Source organism: Terrapene carolina, unplaced genomic scaffold, assembly GCF_002925995.2.
Source record: "Terrapene carolina triunguis isolate 2854851 unplaced genomic scaffold, T_m_triunguis-2.0 Scaffold243, whole genome shotgun sequence".
Classification (NCBI taxonomy): Eukaryota; Metazoa; Chordata; order Testudines; family Emydidae; genus Terrapene; species Terrapene triunguis.
The window spans coordinates 1,415-25,026 of NW_020664594.1; the positions used below are offsets into that span (position 1 = coordinate 1,415).

The 23,612-nt window shown below is 48.2% G+C and overlaps 1 protein-coding gene across 1 annotated transcript in view; it reads right to left on the reverse strand.

Moving 5' to 3' along the window:
* Window positions 1-1,345: 1,345 nt before the first annotated feature.
* LOC112111072 (unconventional myosin-X-like) overlaps window positions 1,346-23,612 on the reverse strand; it is a 214,155-nt gene continuing 191,888 nt past the window's right edge. The window contains exons 36-39 of the mRNA XM_026657427.1: window positions 22,243-22,366; window positions 11,591-12,040; window positions 9,737-9,928; window positions 1,346-3,097 (exon numbers count right to left, since the gene is read on the reverse strand). Of these exons, the coding sequence (XP_026513212.1) occupies window positions 2,984-3,097; window positions 9,737-9,928; window positions 11,591-12,040; window positions 22,243-22,366 (880 nt within the window). The 3' untranslated portion in view covers window positions 1,346-2,983. The remainder of the gene's footprint in view (window positions 3,098-9,736; window positions 9,929-11,590; window positions 12,041-22,242; window positions 22,367-23,612) is intronic.

Sequence of the window (23,612 nt, forward strand, 5' to 3'; positions counted from 1 at the left end):
CCCCTAACCCCTCACCCTAAACCTAACCCTGACCCTGACCCCTAACCCCTCACCCTAAACCTAACCCTAACCCCTAACCCTAACCCTTGACCCTAACCCCTAACCCCTAAACCCCTCACCCTAACCCCTCACCCTAACCCTAAACCCTAACCCTGACCCTAACCCTTGACCCTACCCTTGACCCTAACCCTAACCCCTGACCCTAACCCAACCCTAACCCTACCCTCACCCTCACCCCCACCCCCACCCTAAACCCTAACCCAACCCTAGCCCTAGCCCCTAACCCTGAACCCCTAACCCCAAACCCTAGCCCTAACCCTAACCCAACCCTAAACCCTAACCCCGAACCTAAACCCTAACCCCTAAACCGTAAACCCTAACCCTAACACCCTAACGCCAGACCCTGACCCTGACCCTAAACCCTAGCCCTAACCCCTAACCCCAACCTAACCCTAACCCTAACCTACCCAACCCTAACCCTAACCCTGACCCCTGACCCTACCCCAACCCTAACCCTTGCCCTAACCCTAACCCTACCCCTAACCCCTACCCTCACCCCTAAACCCTTACCCTCACCCCTCACCCTTAACCCTCACCCCTAACCCTACCCTAACCCCTAACCCTCACCCCCAACCCCAACCCTAACCCTACCCCTAACCCTAACTCTTTCTAACCCTAACCCTTAACCCTAAACCCTAACCCCTACCCTCACCCTCACCCCAACCCCTAACTCCTCCCCCTCCCCCTAAACCCTAACCCCCACCCAACCCTAACCCCTAACCCCCACCCCCACCCCTACCCCTAAACCCTAACCCCTACCCTCACCCCTCACCCCTTAGCCCAACCCTAACCCCCTAACCCCCAACCCTAACCCCTAACCCTACCCCCTAGCCCCTACCCCTAAACCCTAAACCCTTAATCCTAACCCCAACCCCTACCCTCACCCTAACCCAACCCTAACCTGACCCCTGACCCTTTCCTCCTTTGGTTATTTGCTCAGGAATGGTGATACAGAACCCTCAGTTGCAACGAATGTCTCAGGGTGGGCTAGGCTCTCCCCCCGTAACCCAAGATGCAATCTCCATCCAATAGATCACCCTGTGCAGCACAAACACCAAGAGAGTTTGAAACATTTTCTATCCCATCCTGGGCCTCTCAACTTGTCACCAAAGCAAAATCTGCTACTCACATTGTTGCTAAGCAGTTGCTTTCTCCCTCATGCTCAGATATGTCTGCATATCAGCACTGGGTGACAGATCTCTGTATAAACAGGTACACATGAGCGCACAACAGTTTGTGCACAACATCTGTGAAGGAAAACAGGCCATGCAAGCCAATAATTTATTAAACCTTCATTTTGTAAAGCCAGTTACAAATTAAAAAAAGAAAGCAGAAGGAAATCTGTAATAGAAATGAGCATGTCAGAACAAGAAGTGAGGGGTGTTAACATTCCCAACTGGGTTCAAGCTGCCTGCAGCTACCCAAGAGCTAGACTATAGCAGTAGGGCAGGAGAAATTAGAGCTATGGTTAAATATATTAAAAGGCTCCATTCAGTGTATTTGACCAAATATGCAATGTGACCAGTGTTATTTTGTCTATCTCCTCTGCTTTCCTGACCATTTGAAGTTGCCACCTAGTCATCTGTTTATTATGGAAGTGACAAAAAGGGGCTCTTGTAAGACTCATCAATAAGGCTTCTTAAGGCAAAATTCCAGTTTAAAAAAATGTAATGTCAACCCTGTACATGCTTAGCCTAGTGACAGGTGTGTGCATGTTGCAGAATGGTTGGGGGATAGGGGGAAGAGAAATATGCCAACTATGCTAGTCCTGTTTTCTGTGAAAACAAATTGTTCTCTTTGGGTTTTGCTAAAGCCCCATGGAGTGGAAGGAAGGAACTTTACTGGTAAAGGAGCCAGTTACAACTGAGTGGCATGTGAAGTTCTTGCTGGAATGAGTGGCGGTCTTTCCTGTTAGACTAGAGTGGAAGGAAGGGAGGTTCATCTGCACACTGTGTGCTTAGTAAGAGCCACCACTTTTTCTAAGGCAACTGTCCCTCCATCCAGGACATCCTAAAAGCCTAAATGTAAATAAATCGTATGGCAGGACCCAAGTCACTACATTTAAAGTGATGAGTTTGAACTCAAATTGGGGGTGGGGGCTGAAACAGCTGTTTCCTTGTAAATGCAACTAAATGGCATTCATGCCCCCAGGAATAGACAACCCTTCACTTTTCAACCAGGGCTGTTTAGAATGTAGTTTGAGCTGAACCTGAGTAGGATCCATTTCAGACAGCCCACCCCTGTCCTTGAGAGAGAACCATGCAAACACATTCCTGTTCTCTGGCTGTGGCAACCAACTGTTTAGGCTCCTGAGGACCAAAATACTTTAGTCTAACCCAAGTTACTTGATGCAGCACAAGGTTAACTAGGTAAAATGTAATGGCCTGTGACATCCAGGCAGTCAGAATTAAACACTATGAAATCTGGGGAAAAGGAATGCAACTTTAAGTTTGGCTGAAAAATAAATTAAAACAAATATTTTCTTAGCAAAATTCCCAGATCCCAGTTGCTCTTCGACAAACTGAAAGCTATTCAATTCTGCTCCCTCTAGTGCAGAACTGTTCCTTGTGTATTTTTTTGACAGTGTGACAGACAAGTGTGAAAAAGGCAGAAGACGACAGATAAGAGGAAGCTTGTGGCTTTGTTTCTTTAAGACAGTGTCCCTCAAACAACCAAGATGAATACAAATCTCGGCTGTTCATGTTTAATATAACAGTTTTTGATGTTAACTAACATCTTTAGGATGAGGTGCAAATCCCTTGGTACTGTAAGTGGTGATGTGTGATTTCAGTTTGTTTCTATGTAGGAATCAGTCAAGTGAAGTTCTTAAAAAAAAAATCTTTGCTACACGTCCTGCTGGCAAGTTGTAAACTCCCACCACATAACAAGTGCCTCTGGCTAATGGAATAAGGGTTCCTTCTCATCACCTAGTCCAGATGCTAGGGTGACTGTCCGTACTGGCAGCTGATTTGACACTGCAGCGTTTCTTCACGATCATGTTGATGTAGGCTTTCATGATCTTTATTATCTCTCCCACCTGGACAAAAAAAGAAAGGATGGGTAGGCAGATTGAAAACATAGTAGTTAGGTGTACGAGGCACTTTGCAGAAAGACACAGTCACTGCCCTGAAGTGCTGGCAATAGATATGGGATACCAAAAGTGACAGATTGTGAGGGCATAGGATGAGGAATAATGGTGGGTTACAGCTCTGTGATTATGCAATGACTCAATTTAGAAATGGACACAGCTTGGTAGGTCTAATGATTTTTTTATAAATTACATTAAAAAACAATGTTTAAAACATTAACGTTTCCAAAGTCAGGAACTCAAAAGTATAGGAAATGAGGCCGAACTAAGGTTGCATGGGCAGGAACCTTAACCAAAAACAGGAAATGTAACAATACTTTACCCCTCCCTAACAAACCCCAAAATGATTACTTACATTACAGTAACTGTGGTTCTTTGAGATAAGCTGTCTACATGGATTCAACTTCTGTTCTTTCTGGGTGGACATGCACCCCATGAACTCAAAATCAGAGTCTTTTGGCCAGCAACATCCATTGGGGTCATGCTTGGGCCCCAGAGGACCTCATGCCCAAGGAATAAGGGCAGAGTGGCCAAATGGTCCCTCAGTTCCTTTGCCAATAAAAAATCCATACAGTATAGGATGCCATAGTAACAGGGAAGGAGGGCAGGTCATGGAATCCATGAGGACAAAACAACTCGAAGAACCACATTTATTGTAAGTAACCATTCCATCATCTTCGAGTAACTGTTCAGATGGATTCCACTTCAGAGGACTAGCCAGCAGTTACCTCAGAGTCAGGAGGTTGGTTCTAGGAGTTCTATTTAAACAAAGATTGCAGAACAGTTCTACCAAGTGAGCATATGATCATTAAGCTTGAACCAGGGAATAGTGCTGGGTAATCCCCATGTAGCTGCCCTGCACATTTCTGAAATAGGGATACTTAGAGAAGCTGCCTGTGCCCCAGTGGAAGGGGCTCTAATCTGCATGGGTGGATCTAGTTTAGCTCTCTTTCACATGATTTAATACAGTTAGATACCCATTCAGAAAATCTCTAGGTTAAAAGAACCCTTAACATATCAAAGGGTCTGCAGTTTGACTTCCCCCTGGTTTGAGTGAGTCTTTTGAAGAAGAAAACTGGAAGGTGAATATACTTTTAAATATTGGAAACAACCTTAGGCAGGAACTTGAGGTGAGGCTTAAAAGTCATCTTTATGGAGCACCATGTAAGACGGAGCAGCCATAGTGCCTGAATTTTCCTCTTCTATGTTCCTGTACAAGTCACTCTAGCAGAGGTTTTTCTGCTATGTATCAAGATGTTCTGGACTTCATCTGAACAGCTTCTTTTGATGGTTGTTAACCAGCCAGCATCCAGGCTATCGGATGTAACAATGCTGGATCTGTGTATAAGATCTGAACTCTGTTTTGCAAAACTACCTTGGGCAGAACAGATACGAACATTGTAGACTACGTTGACAGGTTCACCAAATCAGAGTACTAGAATCGTCTGGGCCATGTGGGGCCACCCAGATCATTAATGCTGAATCTTGGCTGTGTTTCCTCAGGACCCTTGATATTAATGGGATTGGCGAGTAGGTGTACATGAGCCCCAATATGTCCACGAAATGAGGAAGGTGTCTGTCGGTGAGCCTAGAACCCCCTTCTGGAGCAGAATGCAGGACATTTCTTATTTGGGTCTGTGGCACTGTGACGAAGTGGGGTTTTCCCCCTTGTTATGTTGTATGTGAGTCTTACTGTCTTGTATGAATACTGTGTGTACCTCAGTTTCCCATGTACTGCACCGATGCCTAGGTGGTGGGAATATGGGTGTGAGACATTTGCTGAGGCCTTCGGGGGTAGGTGAGGCTGTCCAGCTGCTTGCAAGTAAGCAATGGATGGTGCCCTTCGTAACCTGAGAACCAGGAGGGGGATGCGACCAGGTGACACTTTGCCCGGGAAGCAGGACAAAGACCGGGAGGAGGGGCAACGGGCGTGTTGGAGGCCAGGCAGCTGGGTCCAGGACAGTCTGTGGTTGGAGACTCGAAGAGGGGGGGAGTTCAGGCCCGGGGTTATCTCAAGATGGACTTTGCTGAAAGTCACTGATTTCTATGCTAACAAGATCTGTTCTACACTGTGTACCTGTCGACTAATAAACCTTCTGTTTTACTCGCTGGCTGAGAGTCATGGCTGACTGCAGGGTTGGGGTGCTGGGCCCTCTGGCTTCCCCAGGGGTCCCATCCAGGTGGACCCACTGCATGAAGCGCATGGTGAGAATAGGGGTGCTGGATGCTCGGAGGTCAGACCCAGGAAAGCCTTAGCTGAGGAGGCTTTTTGCCCTGGAAAGCATGCCCTGAGGGGAGTCACGCTACCCCAGAGTCCTGGCTGGCTTCATACACAGTAGTCCAGGAGCATTGGGCCTATGACTCCGTGAGAGGCACATAAGCCTATTTTGGGGCATCCCAGCGCTGAAAGATATTCTACAGAATTGAGTCTTTGACTGTGTGTGTGGTTGTCTGTAAATTGTCTGAGAAGCTGATCTGATCTGCTAGGGCATTTTGCAAACCTGGAAGATGGAGCACTGCTGGTGTGATTTGATGACTAATGCACTAATCTCAGAGATGAATGGCTTCTTGGCATAGAGGTGATCACCATGCTCCTCCCTGCCTACTGACATACTACACAGCCATTGTGCTGTACATCATCACTTGGATCCCTATAATAAGGGTCGAAATGCTGTGTTTGCTAGATGTATGTCTCTGAGCTCCAGGACATTTATATGGAGAGGAGCTTCCTGGGAGAACCAAAGAAGCCTTGATTAGTCTAGATGAGTTTCTCATACAAGTACGGAAGCATCCATCAGCATCTAGGTAGATCATAGAAGAAGAAAACAGAACTGCATTGCGCAACGGAAGAGGGTCCTTCCAGTAATCTACTAAGGAGAGGACTATTCGCAGGACTCTCACCTTCATGTCCATGTGATGCCATTCTTGCATGGAGTGTAGGTGAAGTCTGGCATGCTGTGTGACCTAAGTGCAGAAGGCCATGTGACCAGACGTCTGAGGCATTCTCTTACAGACATCTCTGGATGAGCTGGTACATGACTGATGCGATGTACCATGGTCTGAAACCTATAAACTCTTGGTGATTTTGAATAAAACATGGCTCCTATGAACTGTATCCTTTGTGTCAGCGACAGTGTGGATCTTTCTCTGCCAATTTTGAGTCCTAGCTTCTTCCTCAGTGATTCCAACATTTTCTGAGGATTGTAATAGTGAGAGCCCTGTCTGGTGGAGCTTTGGCGGTCTGCTTAGGGTGTCTTCTGTCTCATCTTACTAGGCACCAGGGAGGGTGCTATGTTCATCCTGGGAACGATGTGCCTTGCAACTTCTTTCTGGTGAGTTCTTGACTCCTCTGTGCTACTCTGTAGCCGAGAGGCTTGCTCTCTTTGATAAAGAATAAGCCCGGGAGCTCTACATAAAATTATGGCTCATGGGAGCACTAGTCAAGAGTGACTGAGCAGGCTTGACAGGATTTTTGGCCTCAGGCTCTGAAGAGGCCCTCAATGGAGCACTCAAAAAGAAAGAGACGGGCTTCCCTGGATTGCTGTGTCCTTTTGGAAAAGGAGCAGCAGATTGAACACTGCAGGGATCTTTCCCTTGCCAAGGCAGAACCTAACGTGTCTATCAATGATAGATACAGCAGCTTCACAAGAGGGACAAATTTTAAATTCCAGGGATCTAGCCTCAGCCATAGCAACTAAGCATCGTTACCAGAGGTTACCCCCACCAATGTAAAAATCAGATTTTTTTGCCAACAGGCATTACATTACAACTATTAACTACACAAACTAAAACACACGAGCCTAATAACTAATTGTACAGTGCGCAGAGTCATGGACCCGGTAAGGGTTCTATCTCACTGTCACAATCAGTAAGAAGGAGCCAATGGATGGTTTGTCCTGCTCTGCCCTTTATGCCCTCAGGTGGGAGAGGAAGGGGAGCACAAGAAGATGTATGGCAAAGGTGCAGCCCCAATTTTTAAATCTGCAGGTCTGGATAGCTTGCATCAAAGAGTTTTAAAAAGCTGGCTTAGGCACTCGCTGGACCATTAATGGTGATTTAAAATAAGTTTTGGAACATAGGAAGTCGCAGAGGACCTTCAGAGAGCTAATGTTGTGCTAATATTTAAAAAGGGTAAACGGGATGACCTGGGTAATTATAAGCCTGTCAGTCTGATATCAATTCCAGACAAGATAATTAATCGGCTGATATGGGACTCGATTAATAAAGAACTAAAGGAGGGTAATGTAATTAGCGCCAATCAAATTGATGTTACGGAAAAGAGACCCTGTTAAAGTAACTTCATTTTTTAAAATGAGATTACAAATTTGGCTGATAAAGGTAATAGTGTTAATGTAATGGACATCTGTCAAGCATTTGACTTGGTACCACATGACATTTTGAGTATAAAAGTAGAAAGACATAAAATTAACATAGCACATATTAAATGGATTAAAAGCTGGCTAACTGATAGGTCTCAACATGAAATTGTAAATAGGGAATCATCAATAAACTGATGTGTTTCTAGCGGGGTTCTACAGGAATCAGTTGCTGGCCTTATGCTATATAACATTTAGATCAATGACCTGGAAGAAAATATAAAATCATCACTGATAAGTTTGCAGATGACACAAAAACTGGGGGAGTGGTCAATAGAGGACAGGTCACCGATGCAGTGCGATCTGGCTCACTCGGCAAGCTGGGTACATGTATATATCTAGGAACAAAGACTGTTGGCCATACTTACAGGATGGGGGGCTCTATCCTGGGAAAGAGGGACTCTGAAAAACGGGGGTGTGTATGTGCACATGCATAATCAGCTGAACAGGAACTATCAGTGCGATGCTGTGGCCAAAAGGGCTAATGTGAACCTTATATGAATAAACAGGGGAATCTCTAGTAGGGGCAGAAAGGTTATTTTTCCTCTGTATTTGGCACTGGTGCAACTGCTGCTGGAATACAGTGTACAGTTCTGGTGTCCACAAGTCAAGAAGGATGTTGTTAAATTGGAGAGGGTACAGAGAAGACCGCAAGAATTTGCCTTATAGTGATTGATTTAAGTTGTTCAATCTATTTAGTTTAACAAAGAGATGGTTAAGAGGTGACTTGATTACTGTCTTTAAGCACCTACATGGGGAACACATATTGGATAATGGGATTTTCTATCTAGCAGAGAAAGGTGTACCATCATTCAATGGCTGGAAGGTGAAGCTAGACAAATTCAGATTGGAATAAGGCATAAACCAGGGGTTCTCAAACTGCGGGTCGGGACCGCTCAGGGGGTCGTGAGGTTATTACATGGGGGGGTCATGAGCTGTCAGCCTCCACCCCAAACCCTGTTTTGCCTCCAGCATTTACAATGGTGTTAAATATATAAAAAGGTGTTTTTAATTTGTAAGGGGGTCACACTCAGAGGCTTGCTATATGAAAGGGGTCACCAGTACAAACGTTTGAGAACCACTGGCATACACTTTTAACAGTGAAGATAACCAACCACTGGAACAATATACCAAGGGTTCAGGTGGATTTGCCATCACTGGGAATTTTAAAGTCAAGGCTGGATGTTTTTCCAAAAGATCTGCTCTAGTAATTTTTGTGTGGAAGTTCTATGCCCTGTGTTATACAGGAGGTCAAACTAGATGATCATACTGGTCCCTTCTGGCTTGAATCTATGAATCAGTAGACAATGCTGGCCAAAAAATCTGAACTTGAGTGCATGTGCATCCAGAAGGAACAGCAGTGAATCCACATGGATCATGGCCTGAAGAATCTGAGATTTATACTTATCACAACTCCAATTTATACAGTCTCACAGATCTCACTGTGGTTTGTGCCAGCATCATTACTATTCAGATTCCTTGCAGGTGATCAGTATTATATCCCATTCAACATAAAAGTTAAAGGAGGAATATGGTACTTTGATTTGCCTGAAAGATTCTGGAAAGCAGAAATTCAAGGATTTTAAAAACATTAAACTTCTCTTCAGTTTCCCCAAAATGCATCTGTCTTCATGCTCCACCTTGTGCTACAAATGGCTTACAGAGGTCTGACGCACTGATTTCCCTGAGGGACCACTCAGGGCAGGGATTCAAGGGAGCAGAATTAAAGTCACATGATTCTGTTGGAAGGGAAGTGTCACCTTACTGCTGCATTTCTACAATTCATGTTCTATTGGTTACTACTGCACTAATAGTCTTGTAGAGGTGATGTATGGTCACCGTAACTCTGCATTATTTTCCCATGTGAGTTGTTTTAATTGGCTTTTCACATTCTGGAAGGGCATGAGAAGCATGGGGGACCAAGGAACACCCAAAACCGTAAACTCCAAATTAACAAAGTGTTTTGCATGTTAAATGAGGTTCAGCATGTTTTTTTCTTTCTTCAGGAAATGTTGGGCAGTGACATGGTTGAAAGGAAATCAAGCCCTCCTCCTCTCCTGCCCAGTTTCTACAGGAGGAGTTTTTTAATAAGGCAGGTCTCACTTGCAAAGTGCAAAGTTCAAATCTTTGTTTGGTTCTAGTAATTATTCAGAAATAATGGAACTCGGATAGTCACACTGTATGCACAGCAAGAACATCCTGTTACACATACCTGGGAGGTTTCAAAGAACATCTCTCGCTCATCCACTGTAATTTTGAAGGTATTGGGTTGCGGAGCTCCAAAGAAAACAATGTGCTCATACTGGAAAGTTTCCAGCGATTTAGGATCTCCCCGTTTGTATACAGACACATTCTCTGTACTGACTCCAAGCCAGAGATCATTCGGAAATCCACCCTCCTTACACTGTAGAGAACAAAAAACTCAGATTAACAGCAGTGCTCCAAATGGGAAATAAAACCTGGGGACACTCCTGCATTGCAGGTCTGAGGGCATGTCTACACTTTGAGCTGAGGGTGTAATTCCCAGTTTCTGGAGACATACCCATACTAGCTCTGATTGAGCTGGCAAGCTAAAAACAGCAGTGTAGGCCTGGCAGTGCAGGCAGAGGCTAGCCACCCCATGTACGTACCCATCCGGGATGGTATGCATGTACAAAGGGCAGCTAGGGCCTCCACAGCAGCACTGCTATTTTTAGCACACTAGCTCAGAGCTAGTGTGGATATGTCTCCTTGAGCTGGGACTTGCACCCCTAGCTCAAAGTGTAGACATATCCTGAGTCAAACCGTTGAGCAGAGGGGTTTGGAATGAACAGTGCAGAATATGTCTGAGCAGTCCCTCTGTACTCACTCATCTTTCCTTCTAATTCTGCAACCCTCCGAGGTAGATATCTTACTTGTTTAAGAAAGAGTTAAAATGCATTTTTTTTAATCAAACATAGTGCAGGGCCTGAGAGCTCTTGCTCCCTCTGGACACCACAGTACTCCTCCTCCATAGGAGAAATGGGACTTCCGCAGGAGAATCCTACAGCACCTCCTGCTGGGAAGGTTTAGGAGTGAGCCGTGAGGTCCCCCACATCCAGTGCTTTCACCTATCTCATTCAGTGACTTCTGCTGCGAGAAACAGGGAATAATTTATTTTCACAGTTAGAAATCTTTAACAGCAGCAATTCCTGCTCAGAAAAGCTTGGAGTGGGTCAGCTGCAAGATCCTCACAGCCAAAGCTCCTACCCCAATTTTCAGGGCTTCACATGTATGTGACACTACACCGAAATGCTGCTCAAGATTCCCTGGTTTCTGTGGCACTGCTGTCCTAAAATCTGTGGCAAAATGAAAATTCTAGAGCAGCTTAAAACAAATGTGTAAATATTCATAAGCAGTTATTTTACTGAGGTAAATATTATGCTGAGTAATGTAATGCATCATTGCCTCTATTATTTATTTAAAGGCCTTCTTTGAAGTGTTTCCCACTAGAAAGGATTGGGGCTTTTTTTCACAACAGGCGATGGAAAATCATCTCCCTCCCTGTTTTGTACCTTCCTTTCTCACACCAGCATCTTCACGGGCCAGGGAAGGTCCCAAGTTTTCTCTCTCTCTTTCAAAGTGGGAGTGCTCTGATGGCGGAATCACACCAAGTGCAGTCAGGCCAGGGCCGGTGCTTCCATTTAGGCAACCTAGGCGGTCGCCTAGGGCACCAGGATTTTGGGGGGGCAGCATTTTGCCGGCCCTGGCGGCAATTTCGGCGGCGGGGGGTCCTTCCACGCTCCGGGTCTTCGGCGGCAATTCTGTGGCGGGTCCTTCACTCGCTCCAGGACCCGCCGCCGAAGTGCCCCAAAGACCGGGAGCGCGGAAGGACCCCCCCACCGCAGAATTGCCGATGACGACCGGGAGCGCAGAAGGACCCCCGCCTAGGGCGCCAAAAACCCTGGCGCCGCTCCTGAGTCAGGCAGAATGGAGCATGTTAACAAGAGTTTCTCTATGCTGTCCAGTGTAAAACGCAACATTTTTCATCCCCAAGAATAACGACTGCTTGGACAGTAGTTGTTATCTGAGTTTATATACCTCTCACCTCAACATCAAAGAGTGTTGAACCATAGCCTGGCCATTCCTTTACAATAGACATGTATTTCAACATGGCCTGGTGCTGAGACAGTCCCTGCAACTTGTTCCATTTCTGCACTATGCTGGCCCGAGCAGCTGAGAGCTCCTCCTTCACCCACATTTCCATCATCTGCTCTTCTTCCACCTTCTGCTTTTTTACTGAGCCAGTCTTGAAGCCACGTTTCAACGTTCCTTCCAGAAAGCTGGTCCGTCTCCTCTCCAGAGCATGACTGGTCGTGCTGCTACTCTTTGTTGACTGCAGGATTTTGGATTTTAGCCTGCTCACTGGGTAAATGCCATCAAGGGTCCAGGTGATTTTGGAATAGTCTCCATGAAGGTACTGCAGCCTTAGGGCTGCCAGGTGCTGCAGTGTCTCCTCTGGGGCAGGAAAGTGCCCATCAATAAGACTTTCATGAGCCTGTAAATGTAAAAAACAAAACAAAAAAACCCTCCCTAATTTATGCCTTTTCTGTCTATTTATGGTGCTCAACTTTGTGATATCTGCCGTAGCACCTAGCCAATCCCAGCACAGAAGTGCATAGAATCAGGATATCGGATTAGCAGTTACTGTAAGGAGGACAAATGAAATCAGAACAAATTAAAAGAAATTAAAATAGAAAATGAAGGGTTAAAATCCATGAGCATTTTATATAACAACCTGGTATATGGATTGTGCCAGCTCTTTTTTCAGACCCAAAGTCCAGAGTATGGTTAAGAGACCAGAGGCCTAGCTAATAGTGATTAGCTAAGAGAAAAGCAGAATAAACAAGATAACATTGCCTTTGCTAAGAGATGCTTGGTCAGTAGAAATGCCAGATGTTGAAGCAATAATTGAATAATGATGTTTCATCCAATGTTTCAGATTGAACAAAGGATCCCTGTTCCTATTGTGTCAGTCTCTTCTGTAGGGAACGTTCTTCCCACAGATCCAACCTTGAGTTTATGAAAAATTGGCACATGTCAGTATAAAGATATGGCATCCTTCCACCTCTCTTCCAAGGGACTAATGCCCTGCCTTAAGACATAAAGGAGACAATCTGTATTGTCATATACTCTCACTGTTTCTTTGCTTTAACCCCTAGGAATGTACCTGTTGGACAATCAAAGGAGTTGCTCCATTCCTATGGACCCCAAATCAGAATTCAACATATATATATTTTATACTAATAACCTTAAACTTGAAACCATGGGTGAAGACATTATGTAACCTTTTAACCATTGGCTACTGTGCTATCTTGTCTTGCTGCAAAACCTATCCCGGGGTGTGGAACTGCCTACCCCGTCACTTACCCCCGCCCATGGAAAATCTATATATTCTATTGTAATCAATTGATTGACAGTGTCTCTGAGCCTAATAAGCCAGGTGACACTCCCCCAGCGCTGTGTGTAATAAACTCCTATGCTTGACTTCTACACGGTGTGGATTTATGTCCTTCAGAAAACATTATGCCTCCTTTGCTCTTTCAGCCCTTTCCTGTTTATTTTGTTGGGAAATCCTGTTAAATGAAAGAGAGAAACAGGGAAGCTCAGAACCAGTGACTACTATCTACTTGTACTTGGCATGGCAAACAACTGGGTCACAGAATGAAGCAGTAGAAGAGCAAGAGATTTCTGAAAAGCAAGTTTTAGTGAATTCAGAAATACTGTGAGTAACATAGAAATATTAAAATCTACCAGTGGGAAGAAGGCTAGGAAGTCTTCAAACACACCATAAAGAATATCCCAAAAAACTGCTGTGAGGCAGGTGGGGATGCTACATACACAACACTAACACACAAAAAGGGAAGATATGAAAGTTAAGCCACCCAACAAAACATACCCTCTACTCCTCTACCATAGGCACACATCTTTACCACCACCATACCAAGCACTGCAAACGTAACTACCTGACCCTCACAAACTTCCCTTCTACACACACCAAGCCACCTACTCCAAATATTGTGATTGCACGCATGCATCAAACTGCATAAAAATTACTTGGTGTTAAAATTTCATAGTAACGGACAACCCATTTTTAGAGAAAAACAGAAAGAGGAGGTTACTTATCTGTAGCTGAATGTTCTTTAAGATGTGTGGTCCCTATTTGTATTCCCAATGTGGGGTGTGCATGCACATCATGCACGAGAACCGGAAGATTTCAGTAGCAGTGTCCATTGACTTGCGCGTGCGTTGTGTGTTGCCTTGTGCTCCAAGTGAGGTTATAAGAGGTTGTGTGGGGTGATGCCCTCTTACCACTGATCAGCGTGGTCCACAGCAGAGGGGACAGTGAGCGGGTATTGGAATACAAATAGGGACCATGCATTTCGAAGAACCTCCAGTTACAGGTAAGTAACCTCCTCTTCTTTGAGTGATGGTCCCTATATGTATTCCAAATGTGGGTGAGTATCAAGCAGTGATCAGATTGGAGGTGGGTGCGAGGATGCAAGAGATATCACCATCTGTAGGATGGCACGGCCCACGGCCACATTTTCTGTCACTGTCTGGGCAATAGCATGATGGGTGGCAAAAGTATGCCTGGAGCGCCAGGTCGCTGCGCTGTATGTGTCATGCCAAGAGACGTCCGCCTGGAAGGTGGAAGTGGTCGTGTGTGCCCGTGTTGAGTGGGTTGTAATCCAGCCACGCAGCAGCGTGTTAGACAGCACATAGCACTCTCTGATGCATGTAGAGACCCACTTTGATATGCACTGTGAAAAGAGGGCTTGGCCCCGGGCCTCTCTGCAGTGGCCACAAAGAGGCGTGGAGAGGCGCAAAAGGCACAGTTTCTGTCGAGGTAGAACACAAGTGCGTGGCGGACACCAAGTGAGTGCAGGATCCTGTCCACCGGAGTGGCGTGCGGATTAGGATGGAAGTCCGGGAGGTGGATGGACTGGTTGAGGTGAAACTCCAAGACCACTTTCAGGAGAAACTTAGGGTGAAGGCATAAGGAAAACTTTTTCTGTATGAAAGACTGTATACCGGGGGGTCAGCCATCATGGAAGCCAATTTGCTGACCTGCCTAGCAGAAGCAATGGCCACGAGAAAGATGACTTTCATGGATGGGTTGGAGAGGGAGCATGTGGCCAGGGGCTCGAAGGCGGAGGGTCTCATGAGGGTGGAGAGTACAAGATTGAGGTCCCAGGGGGGTGTAGGGTTAAGGATAGGTGGGAAGATGTTCCTCAGCCCCTTCAGGAAGTGGGTGGTGTTAGAGTGGGTAAATACCGAGTGGCCATCCACTGGTGAGAAGAAAGCCGTAAGCGTCGCCAAATGGACCTGGACTGAGATGAGGGCGAGACCTGAGGCCTTAAGTTCTAGGAGGTAGTCCAGGACGGTGGGGACAGAGACGGCACCAAGGGGGAAGTGCTGACGTTGTGCCCAGGCGGTGAAGCATTTCCATTTTGCTGCATAGCCCACTCGTGTGGAAGCTTGTCTGCTGTGCGTAAGCATGTGCCGCACAGTGTTGAACAGGTGTTGTCTATGTGCGAGCTCCTTCCAAAAACCAGGCCGTGAGGCGAAGCAGGCCTGGGCTGAGATGACAGACTCTGCCCCAGTCCTGGGCAAGGAAGTCCGGCAGCACAGGGAGGCGGCTTGTTGGGCGGGTGGAGAGTCTGAGTAGATCTGGAAACCAAAACTGACACGGCCAGAACGAGGCTATTTGTAGGACTGTGGCCCAGTCACAGTGGATCTTGCACAGGACTTGGGGAAGGCAGGAAAGGCGTAACAGATACCACCCTGCCATGGAAGGGGGATAGCATCACCCTGGGAATCGCGACCCCTTCTCCCCAAGGAGCAGTAGATCAGAAACTTACAGTTTTTACAAGTGGCCAAAAAGGTCCCAGCGAGGGGTACCCAAGCATGGCAGATGGAACAGAGAGTGGGGTCATGTAGCTCCTGTTTGTGTTTAAGGTACCAGGTTCGGCTGAGTGCATCTACCAGAGTGTTCTGCATACCCAGGAGGTCCACATGTGAGTGTGACAGTACACACTGGTTCCAGAGGAGGATGGACTCCTCACAGAGCGACCGGAACATGGTGCCCCCTTGCCTGTTTATGTAGGCCACTGCAGTTGTATTGTTGGAGAGGATTTGAGCATGGCAGCTAGGGGACCGCCCGCAGCTCCAGGACATTGATGTACATGTAGGCCTCGCACTGAGTCCAAGCCCCTTGGGCAGCATGCTCGTCCAGGTGGACACCCCAATCAGCTAGGGAGGCATCTGTGGTGAGGATGATGGTTGGGACGGGGGACATGAAGTGGGGTGCCTATCAGCACTGTGGAATCATAGAATATCAGGACTGGAAGGGACCTCAGGAGGTCATCTAGTCCAACCCCCTGCTCAAAGCAGGACCAATCCCCAACTAAATCATCCCAGCCAGGGTTTTGTCAAGCCTGACCTTAAAAACCTCTAAGAAAGGAGATTCCACCACCTCCCTAGGTAACCCATTCCAGTGCTTCACCACCCTCCTAGTGAAAAAGTTTTTCCTAAACTTCCCCCACTGCAACTTAAGACCATTCCTCCTTGTTCTGTCATCTGCTACCACTGAGAACAGTCTAGATCCATCCTATTTGGAACCCCCTTTCAGGTAGTTGAAAGCAGTTATCAAATCCCCCCTCATTCTTCTCTTCTGCAGACTAAACAATCCCAGTTCCCTCAGCCTCTCCTCATAAGTCATGTGCTCCAGCCCCCAATCATTTTTGTTGTCCTCAGCTGGACTCTTTCCAATTTTTCCACCACCTGAGGGAGGCCCAGACCGATAGTGGGACAATCAATTTGGCGTCCAGGTGGTCGAAATGGGGTCTGCAGACCGATAGGAGCCACAGTTGTAGATAGCACGTGTAGGTGAGCATGTGGTGTCACATGGGTGCAAGCTGCCATGTGACTGAGGCGGCAGGGACAGCAGTGCAACGGGGTGCATGGGTTGCGGAGAAAGGCCTGAGCCACCACAGAATCCAGGCAGGCACTGATGAAGTGGACCGTCTGTGTCGGGATGAGCACAGATTTCTCCTAATTGATACAGATGCCAAGAGTGGTGAGGAGAGAGTGAAGAGTACAGACAGCCGATGTAGCCTCAGTGAGGGATGGCACAACCAGAAGTCATTCGTCTAGGCAGGGGAACACAGAGTACCTCAGTTGTCTCAGCTGAACTGCCACGATCACAAAACTTTCATCAAGACCCTTGGAGCCGTCGGGATGCAGGAGGGGAGAACTCTGAACTGGTAGTGGTTGCTGCCCACACGAAAGCAAAGAAACTTGCAGTGAGCCAGATGGATGTCAATGTGAAAATACACGTCCATGTCAAAAGCTGCAAACCATGTTCCCTGGGGGAGGGAGATGATGATCAATGTGAGCATCACCATATGGAACTTGGTGTTCCCAATTAAGGGTTGAGTAGGTGGAGATTGAGTATAAGGCGGAGTCCTCCTCCCTTTTTTGGAATGAGAAAGTATGGGGAATAGAAGCCCTTGCTGACAGTGAGGCTGGGCACTGGTTCGATTGTGTCCTTTGAGGGGGGGTGTCAGCCTTATGTTGCAGGAGGTTGCAATGAGAGGGACTCCTGGTAGGCATCCAGGGGGAGCCCCGGTGCGAAGGGAAGGCAAGGAATTTGATAGAGTAACCATGTCATACACTTTCTAGTACCCAATGGTCTATGGTGATCTTGCCCCAGTTGTGGGCAAACAGGACAAGATAGCCCCCAAAGGTGATTGGGGGAGCCAGGGGGGCTCACAGCTCTCGACACACACGTCAGAACGGGGATCTGGTTGATGCCGTGGTAAGATGGAGAAGATGGTGGTGGCTGATGGTCATGGATGCTATGAACGAGGGTGCTGTCACCCGGGTTCCTGGTACTGGGGATAGGCGGCCTGGTATGATGCATAGGAGCATGCTCGGAAGGGTGGTTGCTGCTGTTTCCGACGGGGTGCTGGGATGTTGATTCCGAGAGACTGAAGTGTTGCTCTCGAGTCTTTCAGGGAGTGGAGGGACTCATCAGTCTTTGCCGAGAATAGCTTGTCCTCATCAAAGAGGAGGTCCTGCATGGTAGTCTGGACTTCCCTCGGGAAGCCAGAGGACTGCAGCCAGGACTTTCATTGCATGAAGACACCTGTGGCAAGGGAACGGAAGATTGTATCTGCCACACCTATTGCAGCTTGGAGGTTCACCTTGGCAGTCAGGCAACCTTCCTCCACAAGGTCCTGGAAGAGCTGTTTGTCCTGCAGCAAGTCCTCCAGGAACTCTGCTAGCTTGGCATAGTTATTAACATCATACTTCGCTAGTAGAGACTGGTAATTGGAGATGCAGTGCTGTGGGCGGTGGAGAAGTTTACCATATGGCCCAGGAGGTCAAGGTGTTTCGCCACTCTATTGGGGGCGGGGGTGGTAGAAGCATGTGAATGCTGCTTTGCCCATTCGGTCGCTGCGTGCACCACCTCCGAAGGGGGGGGGGAGAGAAAGTCAGCCCCCTTGGATGGGACAAAGTACCGTCATTCTGCTCTCTTGGGTGGGGGTACATGAGGCTGGCATGTGCCAAACTGTCCATGCAGGCTGGAGGATAGCATCATTAATGGCCAGTGTGATGTCAGATGGTCCCCGGGCTAGAGAATGTCCAACAGTTGGTGGTGTTGGTCCTGGACCTCCTCCAAGGGTATACCCAAGTCAATAGCAACCTGCTGCAGCTCAGGAGGCAGGCGGGGTAGCCAGGGGTGTAGTGCAGGGTGCCGGGGGTAGGGGGGGTAGCTCAGGGTACAGGGAAGGGATACCTAGGCGCTGTATGCAGTGAGGGGTGTAGCTCAGGGTGCAGTCAGGTGGTAGCTAGGGGTTGTGTGTGGGCAGGGGGTAGCTCAGGGTGCAGGGAGGGGGTAGCTAGGGGCTGTGAGGGGTGTAGCTCAGGGTGCAGGGAGGCGGTAGCTAGGGGTTGTGTGCGGGCAGGGGGTAGCTCAGGTTGCAGGGATGGGGGTAGCTGGGGCTGTGTGCAGGCAGGGTGGTAGCTCAGGGTGCAGGCAGGGAGTAGCTAGGGCAGTGAACTGGTGACCCCTTTCACAGAGCAAGCCTCTGAGTGTGACTCCCCTTATAAATTAAAAAGACTTTTTTATATATTTAACACCATTATAAATGATGGAGGCTGACAGCTCGCAACCCCTCCATGTAATAACTTGTGACCCCCTGAGGGGTCCTGACCCCCAGTTTGAGAACGCCTTAGCTAGGGGCTGTGTGCACGCAGCGGGGGTAGCTCAGGGTGAAGGCAGGATGGTGCAGGCAGGGAGTATCTAAGGGCTGTGTGCAGCCAGGGGGTAGCTTAGGGTGTAAGGAGGCAGTAGCTAGGGGGTGTGTGCAGGAAGAGGGGTAGCTCAGGGTGCAGGAAGAGGGTAGCTACGGGCTGTATGCAGGAGGCGGTAGCTCAGGGTGCAGGGAGGGTGTAACTAGGGGCTGTGGCGGGGGGGAGAGGATAGCTCAGGGTGTAGGCAGGGGTACCTAGGGGCTTGTGCAGTGAGGGGGTGGAGCTCAGGGTGCAGGCAGGGGGGGTAGCTAGGGGCTGTGTGCGGGATGGGGGTAGCTCAGGGCGCAGGGAGGGGGTAGCTAGGGGCTGTGTGCGGACTACAGCCTGGAGATTGGGTACCCTATCAACTATTAACTGGGAGGCTCACCCCAGTCTGGAACCCAGCCGGTTCTGGCCAGTGGGAGGACAAAAGGCTGAGGAGAGGATGTCCGTGACCTTGGAAAGTGGAACCAAAGGATGGAAGAGAGAGGGCCAAGGCGGCCTGTTTACGTGGGACTGAAGACAAAGGATGGAGGGGCTGTTGGGGAAGGTGATAGCGGATGATTGGCTGGAAGGAGGGGGCTGCTGGACTGGGGACAAAGAGCAGTCTGAGCCCATCGGGACGGGGACAGACCCAGATGGACGGTGCTGAGACTTCCTAGACCCAAGGGCCTTGAGAACTTCTTGTGCTGGGTTCAGATGTTCAATAAATTCTTCTGTTTTACGCTGGCTGAGAGTCACTGCAGTCTAGAGATCGGGCTGGCATTGCTCCCTTTGGGTGTGGAGGCCCCGGGGGTCCAGAGCGAGTGGATTCCCTGAGGGGCACCACGGCAGAGACAGGCGTGGTGGAGGCTCAGAGGTGCAGTCCCAGGAGGCGGCAGGGCCAAAAGGCCTAGTCCCGGAGAGAGAGTGCAACTCTCACAGAGGGCTATCACACTGAAGGGGGTTACTCACAGGGGCCATACGGAGCCGAGAGAGCACAGGGCCTGTGAGTCTGTGACTACAACAGACAAGAGCGTTCTTGTAGTCAGACTACGAGCACAGAGAACAAGGATTCCGATTCCGACCATGTGGCGGTAAGAGGGAACTGAAGGAGTGTCGCCCGCAGGGCCTCTTATAACCTCGTCTGGAGCACGAGACAATGCACGACCCACTTGCAAATCAATAGACACTGCTACTGAAAACTTCTGGCTCTAGTTCATGGCGCACATGCACACCCCGCAATTTGGAATACATATAGGGACTGTCACTCGAAGAAGAATCTATGGCTCATTTTAGGATGTGGCATTCAAAAGTTATCACATTACGTACAGACAGACAGAGAAATGCCATCAAGTTGAGTGTATGGCCTGGCAAGCTTGGCCAACTATCTTATGCTCCCCTATCTTCATTCAAAGATGTCAGTCTGTGGGAGCTGCTGTCTGGGTGATGCACAAATGCTCCACACCATTCCGTCATTTTGGGTCAATCAGCCAGCTTTTAAATCTACAGGACAGTGTTTTATCTAAGGCCTTTGTATTATTTTTTCAAATTAAGATTCTTTGAGACACTATCAATTGGTTTCTGAAATCTACAGCTGCACGACACTGAACACTGTCTACTGCACGACACAGCTCAAGATAAGGGTGTGCATATAAAGGCTGTCTTTGTACCCCCAATCAGTGGGGCTGTTTCACACTGGGCTGGTCCCTGGTGTAATTTAGAGCAGCCTGAAGAATGCCCTACTCTGCACCAGCTTTCAATAGCCCATTATGGCAGTTGAGTATCAGCAGGGAAGGGCCATCCAAACTATACTTCATTTTCCACATGCTGGTGGCAGGGAGAGGTGACTTGGGAGCCATTATAGCAACTCACACTACCTTATTCCATTCCAGTTTGTGTACTACCCTCATCACCATAGTATCTGAACACCTTCCAAAAGTGCATTATATGTGACTAAAATCTGTCATGTGTTTTCTTTCTGTCATCCACTCCCTAGGAGGTGAAATGATTTGTTTTGGTAAGGTTTATACCAGGGGTCTCAAAGTCTCAGCCCGCGGGTCCCCAATGTGGCCCACAGGGCTCCAGAAATTTTGGGGCAGGGTCTCTTCCTTGTCCCCACCTGCCGCCCCGGGCGCTCCCTCCCCCAGGTGATTTAAAATGGCTCGGGGCCCCGCCCACCACCAGCAGCGCAGTGGAGCTGAGTGGCCTCCTGCATGCTTGCTTCACGTGGCTGCCGGCCCCTCCCTGCAGCCCTGGGGCGGGGCGGTGCTGTGCCTCCGCACACTGCCCCCGCCCCAAGTGCTCCTGCGGCCAATGGGAAGCTGCAGAGGCGGTGCCTGGAGGCAGCAGTGCACGTAGGCCCCCCAGCCCGCCCCACCTTGGAGCCCCAGGTAAGTGCCGCACCCCCTCCCCGAGCCTGCACCCCCTCCCACCCCCTGCCCCAGCCCAGAGCCTGCACCCAGCACACAAACTCCATCCCAGAACCTGCACCCCAGGCCCCCTCCCCCACTCAACCTCCCTCCCAGAGCTCAACCTCTCATCCCTTCTGCACCCAAACTCCCTCCCAGAGCCTGCACCCTGCACCCCAATCCTCTACCCCAGACCTCCTCCCCCACCCAAACTCCCTCCCAGAGCCTTAGGCAGGTGGGGGGCGGAGTTTTGGGGGGCAGGTTCTGGGAGGCATGAGTGACATTATTGGCCCGCTGCGAGGATTTGAGGACTGGCACTGGCCCTAAGGTAAACTGAGTTTGAGACCCCTGGTTTATACAAACTGCTGTGCATTTTGTTAGTGATAATAAGGTCATGGTACATATGGCCCTTGGAGCATCAGTTGGTATGATCCGCTACACTGTGGAGATCATCCCCTGGCTGGCTCAGTATCCACGAGTAACAAAATCTAGCCCATGATCTAGTAGTGTATTCCTTTGTCTATTCACTTTTTTATTATATTTTTATGAAAAAAGCAATCAAATGTGTCCAGCCACATTTAATTTTTGCAATCCCCAATTGTGCTTTTGGCTTGCAGTTCTGTTGTCCTCATCAAATTTATTTCATTATTTTGCTAGAGAGAGACGTTTGACTTACACGACAAGAATCTGACTGAGGACAGGAATTGCTGGCATCATTCTCCTTTCTTTTCTTCCTACCTCTTTTCTCCTCTTTACTTCCTAGTACTACTATTCTGTTCCAGAAAAGCTGTTCTGTACCCTTCCTAACTTCTATCCCTAGCTACACAATAATGAAAGGAAACTTCCTCTTCTCCCAACAATGTGACCCAATTGCTTGCCAGAAAGGCATGAACTCTCCTCTCCCCAGCCTTGCCCACACTTGACATGAATGTAAACTCCTCTCTTCTCTACTTATTGTTACCTGCCCATACATCCTTAGAAATCTCCTCTCCCTTACACATCTTACCTGCTCAAACATGAAGGCAAATTCCACCCCCTCTCTGGGAACATTCTCAATATCCAAGAAGCAATAGAGTTTAAAATACAGCTGCCACTGTCCTTCCTCCTCCTCTTCCTCGGAGCCAGCCAGTCTGTAAAGCAGATGAGAGAAGGAAAAAAAAAAACGGGTGAGCATTCTGATAATGAGTCATCCTCAATCCCACTGTATAATGCAAGGCTATGGCCAGGAGAGAACAAACAACTTCTTGATTTGCCAGGACAGTCCATGAGTGTAATGGACCTTCCTGTAGCTGCCTCCTCATGTGGGATATTGACTCAGAAACCTGTGAGGATATGAAGTGCACTAGAACTTAACCGTGTTCTTAGAATGACGATTCCAGGTAAAGAAGCAAGGTGGAGCCATGCCATGTCACAGAATATTTCTAATTTTTAATTTTTTTGTTTCTTTAAGATAATTTTGTGCTAGTGAGGTGCTTGTTTGATAGCCCTGGTGACCAAAGTCCTATTTGTATCTGCAAAACAGATATAGAACAGACAATGGTAATGTCAGCTTCCTCCACATCACCCTCTGCCTGTATGCCTTACTCCTGTCCTGGAGGGACCACCACAAGGGGTAAGTGTCCACTCAAGTTTTTAACCTCTCTTCTGAGATGGATAACAAGGAAACAATTATTAGTTCTGGGTGTGATTTGGACATTCGTCCACCATACACTGGACTGAGCACCATAAATCACTACTGACCTATACCAGGTTGAAGCCAACAACCATTCGATCAAACAATAGTTTAAGGGGAAGTGCGCTTGCACATGCTGCTTTTGGGTGCAATTACCACAGGCACCTCTTGTGCAAATGGTCAGGTGTCTAAATGCTATTTATAACTGCAAATACCTGATCAGCAGGGATCATAGTAATGCTTAGTACTTATGTACAGTATCACTTTTCAGGTTCAGCGAGCCTGACCAATATTATCCACCCACATTACATACAAAAGTTAACCCGTCCCAGTAATCCTGTCACCCACTTCTTATAGATAAAAGAAAAAGCTATCATGCAGAAACACCTCCCTCTGGGAGTCTGTGACGTTCTGTGCCTCGTGGGAACACCCTACGCCCCCATGTTCATCCTTATAATATGATTGTGTGGCATCTGCTGCACCTGGCTAGAGCAGGCCTGTTCCTCTGGGTTCAGCCACACAGCAGCCAAGCTGAGAGGTGAAAAGAGAGAAGGTTCAGGTGCAGGAATTGACCATTGTCCGGGCGGCTCAGCAGTGGCCATGGTGCAGCCATAGCCAGGTCTATAAGTGTGTCGAACCACTGCTTGCGAGGCCACGCCAGGGCGATCATAATGACTCGCGCTTTGTCCCTTTTGATTTTTGAC